The following is a 20,303-nucleotide window of genomic DNA, read 5'->3' as shown; positions in this document are numbered from 1 at the left end:
ACTACTCGCTACTCACTACTCGCTACTCACTACTCGCTACTCGCTACTCTGCACTCACTACTCACTACTCTGCACTCACTACTCTGCACTCACTACTCTGCACTCACTACTCTGCACTCACTACTCTCTACTCTCTACTCACTACTCGCTACTCACTACTCGCTACTCACTACTCGCTACTCACTACTCGCTACTCGCTACTCTGCACTCACTACTCACTACTCTGCACTCACTACTCTGCACTCACTACTCTGCACTCACTACTCTCTACTCTCTACTCACTACTCGCTACTCACTACTCACTACTCGCTACTCACTACTCGCTACTCGCTACTCTGCACTCACTACTCACTACTCTGCACTCACTACTCTGCACTCACTACTCTGCACTCACTACTCTGCACTCACTACTTTGCACTCACTACTCTGCACTCACTACTCTGCACTCACTACTCTGCACTCACTACTCTGCACTCACTACTCTGCACTCACTACTCTGTACTCACTACTCTGCACTCACTACTCTGCACTCACTACTCTGCACTCACTACTCACTACTCTGCACGCACTACTCACTACTCTGCACGCACTACTCTGCATTCTCCCTTCCGTAGTGTAAATGCCCTTCACGGCCGGATGCAGTATGTAGGTACTCGCATATATTTCTTGGCACCTACGATGTAAGACTGTGTGTTGGATCTAGGAGGACATATATAGCACAGTTTTGTTTCACTCATTGCACTAGCACCGTGCTTTTATCCTCTCTTCTCCGTTTGATTAAACACATAAGCCAGCATGTAAACATTTGTATTAATGCTTCGCACGGACTGCATCCACAGGTAAACACTTGCTTTTCATTTTTTGGCTTTCATGCACGTTATTTTTCAGGGTTTTTTCGGTACGTTATTATTTCACACATCTGATTTAAGCTTTTCGATTTTTAGTGCCCATCACAGCTTTAGCATTCATGTTTAACTTCTTTTTATTCGTTCTGTCCACATTATTTTTACTTCCTTGAAGCATGGCACTGTATGAGCAAGTGCGTGCATGGGCGCTGGTGTGTGTCTGTGTGAATGCACGACAGCAGCTGCCCAGAGCGATCGCGTGAGCGTGCGCGTTTCAAATCGCCCTCCAAGGCGATGCGCGCGGCCAGGAGTGTCTCCTGGGAAGCACACTCGCTAACAATAAGTTCTCGGCGACAACGCGCTTCCGCGCGTTTAGCCGAGACCTAAAAAACCAGTGGGCGGACGATCTCTAAGAGAATGCCACAAATGGGAAATGGACCTATTCACTACCCAATAAATCATAAATGTCAACATTATGCAAGCAGATTTCCACACAGGGAACCATGGGACAGTTATATTCGTGTACACGTTTCTGCCTCTGATTCAACTGACTCCAAGCAAACTGAAAGAAAACCATGTTGAATTATACTTCTAGCCCCGGCGTGGCCAAGACAGTTTTGGTATACAGAACTCATACAGCACCACTCTCATTCATTCCCCCTCAGACCAGTCCCAGGATTGCTCTCAATGACCAATGGCCAGGTACTACACCCGGATCCACTCAATTTAGCGGCATGGCTCCAGAATAAGACTCCAGCTGAATATTTCTCAACCATGCAGAGACATATAGGCAAAACCTCGATCCAAATAAACAAATCGTATAATGCAAAATATTTAAGATCTTGCAATTGGTACTCATCAGCACAGGTATTGCCATGCACGCTCCGCTTTTCTCCCTCTAGATTATCTTATAACTCCATCAGAGTTCATCTTGCAGCAATATTGTATTGTATTGAAATTGCTTTTATATAGCCCGTACTACCCATGATGCGGCGTTGAAGGATTTTTCGGCAAGTAGCACGCTACTCCGGAACCCATAAAGGATTTGTGGTGAATTAGTATAGTGAAATATGAAAGTAATTTGAGTGGTGGTTATGTTAATTACTTATTTGGATTGAGAAGGATAGCAGAGGGATAGAACAGGGAAAAAGGTTTGCATTGATGTAGCGTTGCTACCCTTGATGAGGTGTTGAGGCTCTTTCTAGCGAGTAGCACACTACTCTGGAACCCATAAAGGATTAGTGGTGAATTAGTGTAGTGAAATATGAAATTACATTGAAACGTGGGCATGTTAGTCTTGAAAAGTATAGTGGAGGGCTAGAAGAAGGTAGGATTTGAACATTTGTTTTTTGTTTTGGAGGTCTTAGCAGTAGGAGGAGGCTTGGCATGAGTAAAAGGGGTGTGGAGGGGCAAGAGCCAGAGCGAAGGGCTTAGAAAGGCTTGTTTTTGGGGATCTGAATAGTAAGAGGTATGAGATGAAGCAAGTGGGGGCAGAGAAGGGAAGAGTTTAGAAAGGATTTTTGGGGGGGGTCATAGTAGTGGTTGGGGTTTGGAATGAATGAGAGAGCGGAGGTAGAGGATATATTGATAGAGGTATAGGGTGAGAAATAGGATAGTGCATGGGATAAGCTGAATTCAAAGAAAAGTAATAAATATATAGATCCATAAATACATGGAAGGTGTATAGATATATATATATACTTTTTTTTCTCAAGGGGGCAGGGGGGTCTGCCAAAATAAATCATCTTTGGTAAAACACCGACTTGGAGTGCCGTCTATCTTTCACACCCGAGGAATCTGGAGTGTGTGGCGACATATATATATGGTGAAGCAATTGTAGATAAAGTTATGATAAAAAATTTACCTATTTATGCAGTCACTTGTATACATGTTAAAGACATAGAATTGTGCAACTATCAGTAATATGTACATTTGTTTCACAGAACGAATGAATATCTATATATTTTTAAACAATTATTCTACACATTTATACAAAGCAATACACGTATTTAGGTACATAGGAATGCTTGTATCCAGAGGGATATGCTGTATATTTCTGTTTGCATATTGTGCTTATGTGGGGAAGAGCCAATTCTTGAGTAGTTTTCTGAAGATAAGGTGGTTATCCATTGATCTTATCTAGGGAGAAGAGTTCCATAGTTTGGCTGCTCGAACAAAGAAGGATGTGCTATCCATGTTTTTTTTCTTGTATCTTGGGATCTTGAGGCGAGGTGTCACTCTAGAGTGCAGGTGCCTTTGTTGAATGTGTTTGGTGATTTTATTCCTGATGAAGAGCGGTCCTGTACCATGGTCTTTTTGGGTGATACAAAGCAGCTTGAATGTTAATCTTTGGCAACCGGTAACCAATGCAGGGCTTTCAAGAGAGGGGGGATGTGGTCTTACGGTTTTATATTTAAGAGTAGACTGGCAGCCAAGTTTCGGATCCGTTATAGTTTTTCATGGTTGTTAAAAGTGATTTGTGGTAGAAGCTATTGGTGTTATCAAGTTTGGAGAGAATAAGGGAGATGGTAGCTTGGACCATGTGTGGAAATCCAAATGGGGGAAGATTCATCGCAGAGTTTTCTTAGTAACAAAGCTTGATCTTGCTAGTTTGTCCACTTGCACATTCATTGATAGCGTGGAGTCCATGTTCATTCCGAAGTTTCCTACTTCCTTCTATACTTTAGGTTGTGTTCCCAGATCATCAGGCCAAGCAGCGAGTGGGTCATAATGTTTCCAGTAGCCACACGTGAGTATTTTCTGTTTTGGGAGCATTCCATCTGAGATGGCTCCACGTCATCCATTGATCCACGGCTCTGATACAACTGAAAAGTGTTGAGTTTCCAATGTCTTTGGGGCATTCCAGTTGAAGGAGTATTTGCGTGTGATCTGCATAGTTATAGCACATGAAGTGAAGTTGATTGATCAACACCGATAATGACTTCATGTAGATGTTGAAAAGCATGGGCGAGATATTAGAGCCTTGAGGGACCCCTGCTTTTGTGCAGTACGGTGGATGAGAAAGGTGGGGTATGAATGACATTAGTTCTGTTGCGAAGGTAGGATACGATCCAGTCGTAGTGTCTTTGTATAGGTGTCATGGTGAACCCTGTCAAAGGCAGCCGAGGTCCAACAGAAGTAGCGCAGCAACTCTGTTGCTGGCAACTGTGTACTTCAGGTCATCCCACCTGGCAAAGAGGGAAGATTCTGTGCCTCTTCCTGGATGGAATCCTGTTCGGAAGTCTGAAAGTATGGCATTCTCTTCAATTAATTGTGACATCTGAGCGAACGCTGCTCTTTCTATTAGTTTGCCGAGGAAAGGTCTGTTTCTAACCAGAATGTAGTTGTCAGGGTTCAGCGGGGTCCAAGTTTGGTTTCTTTGGTAATTGGCATATGTATGACTTTTTCAGTTCTTCTGGAAATGTTCCGGTAGTTAAAGAGTTGTTGATTCTTCTTACTGGAGTGGCAGCACAGGTTGTTGAAAGAATTGTCTTGAAGGTTTGCGGTGGACACGCATCAGAAGGGCTGCTGGCAGACCTGCTTGCTTTGGCTTTTGCTTTGTAAAATGTGTTGGAAGGAACTGAGAGGCTGGATTATACTATTCTTGGATTATTGTTATAGAGATTCAGGAGATCTAAAAACGAAAGTCTCTATGGTCAGACATACAAGCAAAATAATTTCTATAAGGACTACTTAGGACTTATCCCTCAATAAAGAAGCTACCAATTCCTTGCCAGCTGAAGAGAGTGGTGGCTCAATTGATGCAATGGCCTTTTGAGCCTATACGTAAGGAGGACATCAGATATCTTTCGTGGAAGACTGCTCTTCTCATAGCCTTTACATCGGCTAGAACATTTAGCAAAATACAAGCTTTTACAATACATATACCATAATTAAAATGTTAAAGGGACAAGGTTATTTTACATACTAATACTCATTCAATACCTAAGGTTCCAGCAGATTTTCACCTCAAGGAACCTATTGTCTTAAAGTCATACTTTCAGATCTTTAAAATAAAGCAGAAAGGGCTCTTCACTCATTGGATGTCAAGAGGGGTTGGAAAGTTTATATTGAAAGAACTAAAACTTTAAAAAAAAGCTTCTGGCTGCTTTTGCTCCTCTATGAAAAGGTCAAGTTGTTTCTCGAGGTGATATAACAAAATAGGTATCGGCAGCCATAGCCTTCTACCATAAAAAAGCAGGTAGACCGCTTGAATCTAAAGTGCATTCTCGGAGGCTTGGCCAAGATGGCAGACGGGTGAGACTCCCTTTCCTGTCTCTCTGTCCCCACTGGTCAACAACGTCCTGCCTTCCTACCTGCTAGCATAAGGAAGGCGCTGTGGATGAAGGGGGTGAGGCTCTGCCCCCGTTTCGTGGGACCTTGCTTTTTCTGAGGCGCCCCCTGAAGGAGCCAGAGATTGAGGCGTGGCAGCCCGACGGTTGGTGAATGGAAGCCGGACGGCTGCGGTAGCAGACACCAGCGAGGAGTGCGGAGCTTCGGACCAAAGGGCTGCCCGGCCCGCCGCAGGGGTTAGTAGAAGGCACTTGGGCTGATATCGGACGGCGGGCCTGGCCCACGCTCAAAGGACGAGGCGATCTGACGCCACTGAGAGGGACGTTGGCCAGCGATGGGGCTGGCGCAGGACTCCACTCTTCTTGACGAGGTGAGAGACGAGGAGCACTGCATTATCACAGCCCCTCTTTCTGAATTCCAGCTGGGACTAACTGGAGAGGTGCGCTGCCCTGATAGCTCCGGCTTCCTCAGGCCCCCTGGGAGGTGCCAGGTGGAGAGTCACAGCGAGAGTCCACTGGGCCCAGGTGGCACCCCCTGAGCTAGGGCCCCTACTGCGGTGGATCTCCTGCTGGGTGTCCAGCCCTTGTTGTACTTACAGTGGAGGCCTAGATCATAGCCTAGCCTCTGATGGAACCCTCCCCCCAGTGAGGAGGCCCAGCTCCCAAACGAATTCTGCAAGAAAGTGAGTAGAAATGCAGTTAGAGACTTTTTGGCATCCATGTTGGGAGGGGTTCGGGGGGGGGGGTGTTAAGAGGAGGTGTGGCCCCTCCCCTCTTCCCACGTAGACTTCTTGCTTTCCAGTAGTGGCGCTAACACTTTGACTGGGCCCATTGCATGACGTTCTTTCCTACCTAAGGGGGCGCTGGGCTTGGGCACCCCCGTCACGAACTTGGTAGTGGCACCTTAGGCTCTCCTTGCCTGTTCCTCTTTTAGCCCGGCCTTCTTATCCTGGGATTCTTACTGCACATTGATCTTGGGCAAAGGGTCCTGCGTCCTAGAGCCCCCTTAGCGGCCAGGCGGGGTGGGGGAGTGTACGGGGCGCGGCGTTCAAGGGGCTTGTCTGCGATTCTGCACCTGGTGTGGTGTAGTAGGGCCTCTAGCATGTCTACCATAGGAACTAAAAGGGGCCAGTCTCTTAAGGATATGCTTACCAAACCCGTCACCGCAGTTAGCACTTCCAAATCGCATATTCCCGACTGGAACCAGCTGTCTGAATCAGAGGAACCAGACTGACCTGGAACAAAACCCTTCCTGGCAACCCTGTTTACTTTTTCTGGGAGGACCTATAGACCATAAAAACCCAGCTCTCCTCAGATATGAAGGAATCCGCTGGGAATTGGAAGAAGTTGGAGACAGGGTGTCAGCAATAGAAGACCGAGAAACTGGGAAAGACGAGGAATTGGAGATGATGCCGCAAGAGATTGATCTTCAAGCCCATACAGAGGACCTAGAAAACCTGTCTTGTCGAAACAGACATATCAGTGGGGTCGTGACTCAAGCAGAGGGGCGTGACCTAAGGGAGTATATTGGGGCCATGTTCCGCCACATCTTGGGGTCCTCTGAGGGCACTAAGATCCGGATGGACCGTGTACACCGGGTTGGCCTGCTAAAATCTGCGAATGCTCATTCAGCTGACGTTCTTATCTGTGAGCATTACTTTCAACTAGAGTCCATTCTGTGCATGGCCCGGGAGGCCCACCCGATCCAGTTCAGAAAACCTCTACCTGTTTTGCAATAACCCTGCAGAAGTGTAGAGACTTCCGCCCTGTCACAAAGCATTTATGTGAGAATGGAATATCATATTCCTGGGGCCACCCCTTCCACCGTAACAACTTTCAACATGAAGGCAAGCTTTGGCAGATAGGATCCCTCTATGAGTCACTCAGTGTCTTAGGCCTCCCGGATGCTGCAGCTGCAGAGGGCATACTAGTCCCTCCAGGCAGAGGGCTTGTGTAGGAAGCTGGGTTTCTGTTGCTTTATCCCCCCTACTTTTTGCCAGATTTCCGATGCACTTTGATTTGAGATCCTTGGGTCCCTGCCAATCAAGTTCACAGGGCCTGGGTTCATTCACAAAAGTTAACATTTGTTCCTCTAATTGGCATCTCACTGGCCACATGTAGGTCCCTTGTAAAAGGTACCATGGGTACCAAGGGCACTGTGACCAGGGAAGGCCTCTAAGGACTGCAGAACATATTGTGCCGCCCTTAGAGGTTCTGTACCTAAACACACGCACTTCCATTGCAGGCTGCGTGTTTTGGTGCAGAGAAAAGTGAAGAGTTGACATGGCTTACATACCTGTGTGCCATGCCTGCAACCCACTGCCTAAGGTATAGGTAAGACACCCCTCTAGCTGGGTACACTACCAATGGTGAGGGTACAGTTGCATGAGCACTGTATTCCTACAATGTCTAAGTCCATTCTTAGACATTGTAAGTCCAGTAAAGCCATAAAGAGTATGTGGTCTGAGAGTTTGTCATTTCGAACTGCACAGCACCATAATGACGTTACTGAAAACTGGGAAGTTTTGGTAGCAAACTTCTCAGCATAATCAACCCACACAACATGTTTCTGGACCCCTGGGGTGGGAGCATTCGCTGCCTGAGCCCAGAAAGAAAGGTGATCCTATGCGGAGGTGGACAGACCTCCCCCTGGACAGGAAGAGCTATCTGTGGCAGGGGAGCATCAAAGACCTTGCTGCCTTTGTAAAGTGACCCCCAGCCTCTCCTGCTATCAGGAGTAGACCCCCTTCTTGTCTCCCCTCCTTTTCGGAGGGATGACAGGCAGGAATAATTTTAACAGCCTAGAAGGTGTGCCCACCTCTCCCAACCCTCATGTGGGGGAGGCGAGGTGAAGCCCACTCTTCAGTGCCTGCCGTCTTGCAGATAGCAGGCACTTTCCAATCAGTCTTGGGGATTGTGCCCACTCCCCCATGTAGCCCATTGGCTACTGACCTCAAGATTCCTAAAACACCCCCTCAATGCAGTATTTAGGGGGCAGCCCTGAACCCAGAAGACCGATTTCCGCAACCTATGAAGGACGAAAGAAGACGCCCAGCAGTTAAGACTGCAGAGAAGAACTGACTTGGCCCCAGCCCTACCGGCCCGTCTGCAGTTTCCAGAGATCCTGCGCCAAAAGTCATCTTGTCCTGCAGCCAGTGACTTCCAGAACCCCTGGGAGGACTGAGTACCTTCAACAAAGACCGGATCTCCTGTGAACAGCAGCTCTGTTCAAAAGAAACTTCCAAGACTGATTCTGAGCCTTCTGAAGACAAAGAAACCCAACAGTTGGAACCACCACTACACCCGACAACTACAGCCTTAGTCCCACCAGTCCCAGCTAGGTACCCCACCCTGGAAGACACCCCTGCATGCAGCCTCCCAGTGTCCTGGAGAGGAGGACCGTAGGTGCACATACGTCCATGAGCCCTCCAACTTACCTGCAAAGTTGTTGGTTCCTCCTGGAAGACTTTTAAGGGACCAAGCCTGCAGCTAAAAAACAAAAACAATACTCCCCATTGAAAACAGGGCACTCAAAGTGAAAACAGCACCCTGCACCAGACCACCCCTGCGCTGCTGTGGGTGCACCTTGTGTGATAAATCGGGTCCCTCTTTGACCTGAGCCTAAGTCCAGGAGCTTTGCTCCCACAACTTTGTGGCAGCCACCAACCGGAGGCCCCTACCCCCTATTAGATAACATTGAGCCTCAGCACTCTGCACCGGCTGCCCTAGTGTCGCTAAGGGTGCTTTGAGAGTGAATTCTTGACCCTGGGGGAACCCTGGTTCTAACCCCAGAAATCTAACTCCCAAACCTAATTACTTATCGTTAAGTCAATAACATTATTTTCTCCCATAGGACTGCATTGACTGCTTTCTTGTGATAATTGTTTTGTACTTAAAAAGTAAACTGAAAAGTAACTGGAAAAGTAATTTGAAAAGTAATTCAAACTGCTCTGCCAACAAATGACTTACCTGTGACCAATCCAAGTGCATTCAACTGCATTCAAACTGTATTTAACTGCATTATACTTAACTGTACAAGGCCTGGCTTGGTTCTAGAAAATAAAATACAAACTAAATAATATTTGTAATCACACAAATTGGTCTGAGTTCAGTCTGTGAGTGTGTGACATAATTTCTTGCCTGAGAGTCTAGATGCCTAAAACTATCCTTTGATAAAGCCTTACTGCTCGCCCACACTACTACAAATAGAGAGTGAGGTACTATCTACTTTAGCCTCTGCCTACATTTGGGGATCCACTGGACTCTGTGCACACCATACCTTACTTTTGTATAGTATATACAGAGCCAGCTTCCTACAGGTTGTAGACAACAGGGGTGGCACAAGAAAAAAGGATCTTCTGGAAGTATCAAACCTGATACGGCCACCATTGCCAGCGAGAGACAATAGGTCCTTTCCACATTAGCTGTCTCTCCTGTTTATTCCGAGGTTACCTGATGACATGGAACTAGGTATCTTTTCACTGTATTCCTTAACAGAAGGGGTTCATTGAGGCAGGAATTGGGGTGTAGGGGGAGAAATCTTCATAATGTGCTGGTCTGTTTGATCCCCTCCTAGGATTGACATCTGTGAGACTGGTGCTCTCTCTTCCGTCTGCCTGACCCATGTTACCCCTCTTGTTTCACCACTGATGGACTTATGTCATTTTTGCCTTGTTACACGAACTGGCTAGATCGGTTCTTTAGTTTTTGGGATTTTCTTTTTGCTCCTCCGCAAGTTTTCTTTTTATCTGTGTCTCGTTTGCTTTCCCTGTGCATATTCAACACGGACTTGTTTGGGTCTTCTTGTAGTCTCTAGATTTTGGGAACGTTACCCCAGCTGCCTTTTCCACTGCTCTACTTTTCAGGACTTTATGGTACTGAGCCTCAATGTTCGGGGGTCCAACAACCCTATTAAACAGTCAGCAGTATTGTCCTTATTAGAGCAGTCTGGCTCCGACATTTGTCTTTAGCAGGAAACTCACCTGCTCACCAAAGACGCACCCAGAATGCACTCTCAATGCCTTCCCCATTAGCTTTGGTCCTCTGACCCCTCCAAAAAGAGTGGTGTCGCTATACTCTTTTCTAGGAGTTTTAGGGGGGACTTTATATCTGTTGTACCTGAGATTAAATGTCATTTGTTGATGTTACATCTTAAGTAAACACTGCCTGTTTAACCATATTGAATATTTATGCCCCTAACGACCACCAAGAAACTTTCATCATTAATTCTCTCTCTACGGTTCTTGATACGCTCATTGTCACAATTCCGGTGGGGGGGTCTAAATTTGGTGATGAATTCAGATACAGACCGCTCGGGTCAGCGGTTCAGTGAAACAGGAGCCTTCTCGACAACGGTCCTACAATGTTAGCTGACTGTGGGCTGCGGGATGTCTGGCACAATTTCACCCCTATGCGAGGAATTACACCTTTTTCTCTGCTCACCACAGAACATACTCCCATATTGACCACTTCCTAGCCTCTCTCTCTCTGTTGGACTCTACCACTGCAGTCGACATTAAACCCTGATCACTTTCGGATCCCGCTCCCATCCTCTTAACCTTCCGGCTTGATATCTCCCATGCCCGGCTGTCCTATTGGTGATTTTGTGATTCCCTGTTGCATTCTATGACCACGGTTCTTGCGGTACGGAAATGTTTAGCTGAATATTTACGGGTGAATGATACTATGGCTGTCCCTTTGTCCTCAGTCTGGGAGTCGCTCAAACTAGTACTCCGGGGGAATGGATTGCCACCTCTGCAGCTGAGAATCGCACTCACAGGGACAAACAACACTCTTGAGCGGGAGGTGGGAGAACTGGAGGCTGCTCATAAACTATCTGTGGCCCCCAGAACTTGGAGAGAGCTGGAGAAAAAAAGGCTTCTTCTCAAACGCCTTGATTTTGATGGAGTTTAATAATCATTGCTCACTCTGAACCACAAGTTCTACCTCCGTTGTAATCGATTTGGGTGAATGCTTGCCCACCGGTTCAGGAGTAAAATTCAGTCAGTCACTGTGAATGAGATCCGCCTTAACAGATCCCAGATGGTTTAGTCAGATGCTGAGTTTGCTTCCAGGCTTTCTAAGGCTTCTTCTATTCAGCCCCTTGGAGAATCCCTCTAGGTTTCTAGACTGAGTCACCCTGATGCCACTTCCAGCGTTAGACGGTACAAAAGGGGGTGGTGTTGGACGGAGCATCTGAAACACTCACACCCAGTCAAAAGATCTGGGTTTAATCCATCACCGTTCTTTAGCCCACTCTGCCACCCCAGTACAGACATGGATATATGCAAATCAGTCTGACCCTGTGCCTCATGGGAACAGTCTAGCCCGAACTGCCAAGCCATGTCTTCCCTGGACAGGAAACAAGCTTCCGAGGACCGGTTTCTGGCATTCCAGCCGTCTTCAGCCCGGCTTGCTTGAATCCAGTGGCAAAGTGAGCAAGGGACTCACGTCTGAGCATACCCTGCCACACTTATGGCGGCCAAAAGCGGTACAAAAGGGGGTGGTGATGGACGGAGCATCTGAATCAATCAGATTGGGGTAAAGTGGGCTAAAGAACGGTGATGGATTAAACCCAGATCTTTTGACTGGGTGTGAGTGTTTGATTGTTTCAGATGCTCCGTCCAGTGGAGAGCCAGAATGAAGCCGGGACAAAAGATCAAGAGAGGTGGCACAAGACGGAGGAGGAAAAAATCAATAATACGGGACATTTCTCTTCCACTGATAAGGGTAAGGAGATCGGTTTACAAACCGACGGATTGAGATCCACATTAGGAAAAGAATCCTGGATAGCCTTGATTTTATGTACAAAAAAATCTCCAAGTTGGCTAATCCAAACTTCGGAATGAGAAGGCGAACAGGCGGCAGGGGAAACAAACTCCTTTACTATTCTAAAGAGTTCTTTGCTAATGTTTTCCGCTTCATCGATTCTGCGCTCAAGGTATTCTTTTTTGCCTTCAGAAATGTGCTTGTGATACAGCTTGATTGCATCATGATATTTTAATTTATCCTCTGACTCATATTTGCGCCGCCACACTCTTTCGGCCTTTTTGCAGTCTTGGCGCATTTTCCTTAACAAAGGAGTGAACCAGGGGGCAGAGACATGACTATGTACTGATTTAGCTGACTTAGCTGGAGCTAGCTCATCAAATCTGGCTATCAGCCACTTATGAACCAAATCTAAGTTTCCTTCCAAGTCATCTGTAAGCTCACAGGGATGAAGACGGAGGGCATCAGATAGCATTTCCGCCGTGACTAAATGAAAAGATCTCGATTGTCGTATCGAGTCTTTCTGCACTCTATGGCCAATCATGGCCACATAAGGGATGCAGAAATTTATTATAAAATGATCCGACCATAGCACTGGAAGTGGCGAAGACACAACAATCTGGTGGAAAAAATGTGGTCAATTGTATGGCCTTTATTGTGGGTGGGACTGTCAATATAAGGAACAAGCCCAAGCAGCGCAGTAATATCCTGCAGCTTAGACGCATCAGGATCCGCAGCAATGTCCATATGAAGGTTTAAATCCCCCAACATAATACAATGCTCCGATCTCATGCAGGGCACAGAGAGCGCCGCCTGCAGATTGTCAAAAAACGAGCCAATGGGTCCAGGCGCTCTATAAACGAGGAGCCCAGTGCACGTCTGACTAGACGAAAGGCCAAGTGTAAAGCCTAAGGCTTCACAGCCTGAGATGTTCTCAACAGGAAATGTAGTACACACTAGACCCTTATCCACAATAAGGGCCACTCCCCCTTCCCTGCCCCCAACTCTATCCTTCCTTAAGATGGTATAGTTCGGAGGTAAGGCACTGGCCAAATCAGGGCCTGAGCATTCCCCAAGCCAAGTCTCCGTTAAAAACAGGCGGGATATTTTGGAGTCAGATAGTAAGTTCCAGATGTCAGTGGAATGTCTGCCAAGGGATCTGGTGTTAAGGAGAGCGCATTGACAATACTGACTGGGAGGTACCGACACCGTCCCCATCGAGACATCAGGCCGCCAACCACAAGTCGGACATCCTTTCCTCTGAAGGCGCCCTCCAGGAAAAACATGCTGACACAAAGGGGTATGTTTACGCAGAGCAAGCAGCTCGGCGGAGCTGTAAACTACCATCCGAACCAGTATGAAACAAAAAAGCAATCAACAAAACCAAGATAAAAGAACCAGGGTCCTATCTCGTCCACCTCTGAGACACTGACGAGCGCAGACGGGCAGGACTCTGGCACGACTCAGGCGCAGGGAAGGCGCTTCCGCTGCGCGTTACCGCTGCACGCTAGGGGTGAGCTTTAAATAGCCTGCTCTCAGCGTCCCCGATCACATGGACACTCCAAGATGGCGCTCAAAATCCCTTCCCAAAGCAAGATGTCACTCACCACCCACAACCTCCCCGGAACCGGACCCGCTAAACAGCGGTGGGTCTTCCTGGAAATTATGGTGCAAGGTAAGGGGCAGGAGCAAAGATAAAAACAAGGGATAAGTAAAATAAAATCAAATGAAATCCGAAAACGGGCAGTTAAAATATATCAGTGCAGCGCACTAGGAGCGCGCGACCTGCGCGACCAGCAGTGAGGCGCCGAAGCAACTCTCAGGCACAGGACACCTTTACCAGGCTGCCCCCTCGCTGTGCTCGCCCTAAATAGCCTGCTCTCAGCGTCCCCGATCACATGAACGCTCCAAGATGGCGCTCAAAATCCCTTCCCAAAGCAAGATGTCACTCACCACCCACAACCTCCCCGGAACCGGACCCGCTAAACAGCGGTGGGTCTTCCTGGAAATTATGGTTCAAGGTAAGGGGCAGGAGCAAAGATAAAAACAAGGGATAAGTAAAATAAAATCAAATTAAATCCGAAACAGGCAGTTAAAATACATCAGTGCAGCGCACTAGGAGCGCGTGACCAGCAGCGAGGCGCCGAAGCAACTCTCAGCCACAGGACACCTTTACCAGGCTGCCCCCTCGCTGTGCTCGCCCTAAATAGCCTGCTCTCAGCGTCCCCGATCACATGGACGCTCCAAGATGGCGCTCAAAATCCCTTCCCAAAGCAAGATGTCACTCACCACCCACAACCTCCCCGGAACCGGACCCGCTAAACAGCGGTGGGTCTTCCTGGAAATTATGGTGCAAGGTAAGGGGCAGGAGCAAAGATAAAAACAAGGGATAAGTAAAATAAAATAAAAGCAAATGAAATCCGAAAACGGGCAGTTAAAATATATCGGCGCAACGCACTAGGAGCGAGCGACCAGCGCGACCAGCAGCGAGGCGCCGAAGCAACTCTCAGCCACAGGACACCTTTCCAAGAGTAAATACTGAAGAAAAACAGGTTACTTACCCTGTACATGGTGGTTCTCCGGTATTGATATCTTTCATAGATTCACATGCAACCCTCCCACTTGAGTCACTTACCACATTGATTGATGGGCATACTAGTATTAGGTATTTAGTGCACTCGTGGAATGAAATCTGAGGTGTAGTGGCTCTGAAGGACAAAAATGACGCAGTGACTTCTCTCTGATTGGTTGAAGTTTGTTTCTACTTAAAATGATGAGGATTGGTATAGAATCTCATGGGGTTGGACTTTACTGTCTAGTGCGTTTTTTTGCTGCTCGTTGTAATTACCATAGTAATCCCACCTCGACGACTGGGAAAATTCAAGCATGTGAATCTATGAAAGATGAGAGCCACAGCAAAGTAACTTGTTTATTTATGTGAAGCATTCAGTATACCTTTGTTCGGATGATGTTACATGCTCAGTAATGTTTAATTCTGTGTCTATAATTACCCCTAAATTCTGCACAATGGATTTGTAAATTGGCAACACACCTAGAGTTTCATGTCGCCATTCTGAGGTCCAAGCTGTATCAGAGCCAAAGATGATGAATTTTGTCTTTTCCCAGTTGAGTGAGAGAGTTTGTATCCATCCAATTGGCCACTTGTTGCAAGTAGTTTTTGAGGCTGGACATAACCTTGTCTGAGACCCCATCCAATCTCACTATTAATTGAGTATCATTGGTATAAGTGAAAAACAAAATGCCGAATTACTCCATCATAAGTGCCAAGGAACCACATATAAATTATTAATCCACAAGCTCAAAATAGGAACATGTGGCTAGCTTCTGGGTACAATCCTGTATAAAATAGGTAAACCACTCCAGAACCTTCCCCCACAGTGCCCCGTCTTTTAGCCGATTGAGCAATATGGAGTATGAGTGTGAAGAGCCACTGATCGATACAATAATATCGGGACACACACTCCATCTTGAACTTTGTCTGATCTCATCTGTTACTTTAGCAGTCATGGGTTACTTCCCCAAAACTTTATGGAAACCTGATTGTACATTGTGTAGAAGCTGGTTAGATTTAATAATTCCCGTCCGCTCTTTATGTACTAGGGTTTAGGTCAGTTTAGTATAGGTGACAGTGAGATAGGCCTGTAATTTGCTGTAGTATTGGGACTGCCGTGGCCTGTACATATGGGCAGAGGGGCCACGACCCCATCTTTTACCCCCAACAAGAAGTGTGTCTGACTTCTTGTTCGGGTCAGGCAGCCAGGAGTAAGGCATGTGCTAAATGCCTGAGCTGAACTTTGTCGACTGATGATTTCACAGCCCTGTAGCCATAACCGCCTTGGCCTGGTAAAAGTGCCTTGAGGCCCTCCTCCTAGTAACGATGGTGAGCGTCTCTTATAGCCTCGGACCTGGGTGCTTCAGTTTTAAGCCCAGAAGTGGGCAGAGCCGTGTGTCAATCAGTGAGATCTCATCAGAGTGTGGTGTGGTCAACAGTCTCACTTTCCAGTCTGTGACGAATGAGGGACTGCTGCCTTTCCTCAAGGGAATTGATAATCCCAATGGGATAACCCAGTCATTTGCAGAACCTGGGCATAGGTACCTTATACGAGCAGTGGTTCTGCCACATCAGGAATCAATGCATTTCTTACATAGTCCTCACAGAGGTAGGACTGCAATTAATGATTCAATGAATCACAGCACTGATTGTACAAACCAAAAAACACACAACTGAATTGAATAGTGTTAATTAATATATCGAAAAAATCATGTATTTTAGAGAATAAGTAATAAAAAACATGACACATACCCAATGTACACAACCAACAAACGTAGTTTTTTACAACGGTGACAATAGAGAAAGTGACTGAAGTGTTTTTTACGCATGTATCAACAATACAAACCATACATAACACATAAAACACATGGACCAAAAATTCATTGTATAACGTATTAACATTGAAACAAGCCCTAAGAAGACTTATAATTCATTTTCTTTGTTAAGAGTCTAATTGGGCAACAACACTTATTTTGAACGTCGACTTTTCGACCCCTAATAAAGTATGTATATGCAAAACATCACCGTGGGGTCTTCATCAGGACAATGGAACAGTTGTGTATTGCCTTCTAAGAAGAATGAAGAAGCAGCTAGCCTTGTCATCAATATTATACAGACAATACCCTATACATTTTTTTTTAAAACAAATCCTTAACGTTTGGACCGAAGACTAATTCGTAGCACTCTCAGAGTGCTTGGGTGTATATATGATGTGTGTGTATGTATATATATATATGTGTGTGTGTCCTATGTAGCTCTATAGGTACGCATGCCGTGCATACTCCTGCCATACAGTGTTGGGCCTGGACGTGTTTTTGCTAGACACAGACCGACCTGGTCATACATTTTTCACCGATACAAATATGGTGCTGCATACAGACGAAGCACATCTTTTGATTTGCTTACAATAATGGTCTTTTTTTCTTCCCTTTTTTACTTTATATAGGATACGCTACGTTGTTCATTCTTCCTATCTAGCTGCAATGTGCTCATATTATTTTATATTAATATTAATTTAGCACCCACAGATCTCAATCCTTATGCAAATCGGAACATGGCCTGTGTTACCACATTCTTGAGCTTACGCTAAATACTTTTCTGATTTCATTTCCCCTAGTGACCTGTTCATCCTTGGCAGTGGTAATGCTCTCTGCACTCACTGGCTCGGTACCAAATTTGGTTTGTTGCAAATGGAAAATAATGTTATTTAAAAGCCAATTATGCAATCCCTTTTCTTTACTTAACTCCCTATTCCTCCTGCTGTTGCAGGCAGCAAGACCTTGCAGCAGACGGACATGTTTTTCCACCCTGGCCACAAAGGGATTAATTCTTCATGGAAATGTAAACATAAACTGTTGATAAAGGCACCCTTTCCAGAGCAGTTTGCCCATTCTGCTACTGCTTACAAAAAATTAACTATGCACTTTTTCCATCACTTCGTTCAACAAAGTATCCTCATTCAGAGATGGTTTTCAGTTTTCAAACCGCTGCTTTCCATGCATTTGCCTTCCTTCACCTGAAGATATTTCCGCTCTCCATCCTTTCGATCCATGTTGCGTTTGTGCAGTTTCTAAGTGTGGACAGTATGGTCGATCACCATCCGAAAATAGTGTTTCACAAAGCGCAGGTGGTGGGACTGTCGTAAATTTGCTTGTATACAAAGCAGCTATGGTATATTTTACAGGTTTATCTTTTTCTTTCAGATGGCGAAGATGAGAAAGAAAATACCCTGCCTTTCAGTGACAGAACATCTTTATGGAAAGTGGCCGGCCATAGGGACTGCTACAATGCTTCTACTATTTCTTAACCTGGTCACTTGACCTTGCATTAGGAATCTGGTCTACTGCGTCAACTAGTTATTGGGCCTGTTATTTTAACCATCTTTGGAAAGTACACCTACCATCTGTTGGCTCATCTGAAATTGTGACAATCAGAAGGCTGTTTACTGTAGCAGTAAGGCATTACTCTTCTTCCCTGCCCCTTGCCCCTTATCTCCAAAGCCTGCTACTCCCTCCCTAATGGTTACCGCTCTCACAGACGTTATTATTTGGTACAGGGCTAAGCCCCATGTGTGCTGCTCAGTGTCTACTGTGCTCTCTGTTGAAGTGTAAATTGAGAAAATGTACATCCCGCCCCCATTCAAGGGGTTTGGCTCGGCAGCACTTGCAAGTATCCTTGGGGCTTATTTAGTATCTTCTGTGAAGTGAGACGAACATAAATTCTTGGAACTCGCTATGCTGAAACATTTTGTATTTCTTTGTCACTTGGTAGCCTCTCAGCCCAGTTTGCAGAAATCCTGGTGGAGCTGAACGTAATAAGTGAATAACAAAAGAAAAATACTTTTATGAGCACCCGACTAGTCCAGTCTTGAAAATTCGCCTTCATTGATGAATTTAAAAAGTGTTTTTATCTTCAAAATGTTTGAAAATGACGGGTTTGGCTCTTAACTGATGACTCGTGTTATTTCACCACAAAAATGCCAGCCTTGCTATTGAAACAATAATAGTGGCTACAGGGGATGGTATCCTGCAGATGTAAGGGCATCTTGATAGAGGGTCTGCCCTTGTGTTGCAGATAATGGAACAGTTAAATAGCGCTACAATAGTGGGAAAGGTAGTAACCTTCTTCACTCTCTGTAGAGCTTGCTCTTCTCCAACCCTCTTCTTTTCCCTTAACCTTCTTTTCACACCACAGTCTTTTCTCTCGCTCTTCTGCACTCTTCCACTCCTTTCTTAACGCCTTCCTCCCCAAGCCTTTATTTCCCTCCACTTCCCCCTCGTTGCTACTTTTTTTGCCTCAGATTCATTATACCTTGCTCCCTTCCTGATGTCCTTTTTTGAAATCTGTTAAAAACATGGTGAATCTGATCTCTCTTAATTTGAATTCCTTCTTCCCCTCCTGTGTTGACGGTCCCTCTTTAACAATCTCTCTTGATCTCTGCTCACCAACTGCTCTGATCTACTTCCCTTGATCTTCTTCCTCTACACTGTCCTTGGTTTTCATCCTTCCTTCTCCAACTTTCCTTTCTTCCTAACCTCATTACCCTCACAATCATTCAACTCCCTTTATTCGCCTATCCTTTCTCCAGTCTTTGAGTTTAAACCCCCTTCCCACCTTCCTTGGTTTCATCTGGTCCACATCCACTGTTGTCCTCTCCTTGCTGCCTTTCCTTGCCTATGGACAAGGGTTTTTACTCTTGTAAGGTCCCATGCAACTTGCCCCATTATACAGCTATTGTCCTGCTGCCCCTTAGCCTGAAAACTGTCGGCTCCACTATATTCCCAGCAAGGCACTGACAGCAGTGCGCTTCTTAAAATGAAAATTGGGCTAAGCTGTTCATATTTAAATTCCAAGGAACCCAATATTACATTTATACTTATTAGCATTTTAATCTTATCTGAGTAACCAATATGAATGCAGGCTGGTAATTGTAAGTAGATTTTTCAATATGTCAGAGCAATTAGTTCTGAGCCTTAAGCATTATGAAAAGTAGCTGCTAATAAATCAGTATGCCGAGTACCCTCCTCCCAACTGCGGCGCTGGAGAAGTGTTAATGAAGGTATTGAACCACTTATGTGCACCCAAGAATGCTGCCGCTGGTGGCTAAGGATTTAGTGTAAAATGAATCTCCTCTATGGCAACATACACCTCCCTTCAAAATGTTATTAATCTGTTAAGGTAATTATGCTTCAACTTGTTTGTTCCTCAAGCACTGTTAAGATTCGAACTGAAAATGCCAATTGTCACGGCTTTGAAGCTAAGCACTAATAATCCCACTGTTTCCTTTGATACCTAAGCTAGGTTGTTTGGAAAACCTTGGGCTGGAAGAAAGTGTTTGAACATATTCATAGCGTTGCAGAATGAAAATACATTTCTTGTTACCCGATGTGTGCAGTCTGTTATGTCAGTGCATATGGATTCTTTTCTGTTCTCATGATGCTGTAAGACTCCTGAACCTTGGGGCTAGCTGGCGTTTTTGATATCACAAACTTCTCGCTATTTTAGTGCCTAATCAATCATATTTGTATTAAAAGCTTTTGACACTGTTGGGCTCCTTCAATAAGTAGAGAGGCTTACTTACGCATTTCTTAATTTTAACATTTGGCATTTTTTTTAAAAGCACAGGACTATGTTTAAGATTGGAAGGAATAAAATTGAGTACAAAGAAATAAGGAAATGAGAAATTGAGATAAAAAAAAACATTTAGAAGCGGTGGGTCACAAAAAGTATTTCTTGGACCTATGGGTACCTACTTCCTAAAATTGATTCATAATTCACAATCTGGTGCCAGGTTTGCAATATGGAGGACAGGGAGAGACAGAGTTT

The 20,303-nt window shown here is 45.5% G+C and overlaps 1 protein-coding gene across 2 annotated transcripts in view; it reads left to right on the top strand.

Annotated features, from left to right (window-relative positions):
- Positions 1 to 20,023, top strand: part of NLE1 (notchless homolog 1) — a 241,994-nt gene extending 221,971 nt beyond the window's left edge. Inside the window, exon 13 of one of the 2 annotated variants that reach the window (XM_086955007.1) lies at positions 17,681 to 20,023. In XM_086955007.1, coding sequence (XP_086811133.1) covers positions 17,681 to 17,693 — 13 coding nt within the window. In that variant the 3' untranslated portion in view covers positions 17,694 to 20,023. The remainder of the gene's footprint in view (positions 1 to 17,680) is intronic. The other variant, XM_086955008.1, reaches the window with a different exon arrangement.
- Positions 20,024 to 20,303: the final 280 nt, after the last annotated feature.

The sequence above is a fragment of the Lissotriton vulgaris genome, chromosome 2_1 (genome assembly GCF_964263255.1).
Source record: "Lissotriton vulgaris chromosome 2_1, aLisVul1.2, whole genome shotgun sequence".
NCBI classification, from domain to species: Eukaryota; Metazoa; Chordata; class Amphibia; order Caudata; family Salamandridae; genus Lissotriton; species Lissotriton vulgaris.
Note: the sequence above shows the minus strand (reverse complement) of the source record. Positions and strands in the feature narration are given on the sequence as shown.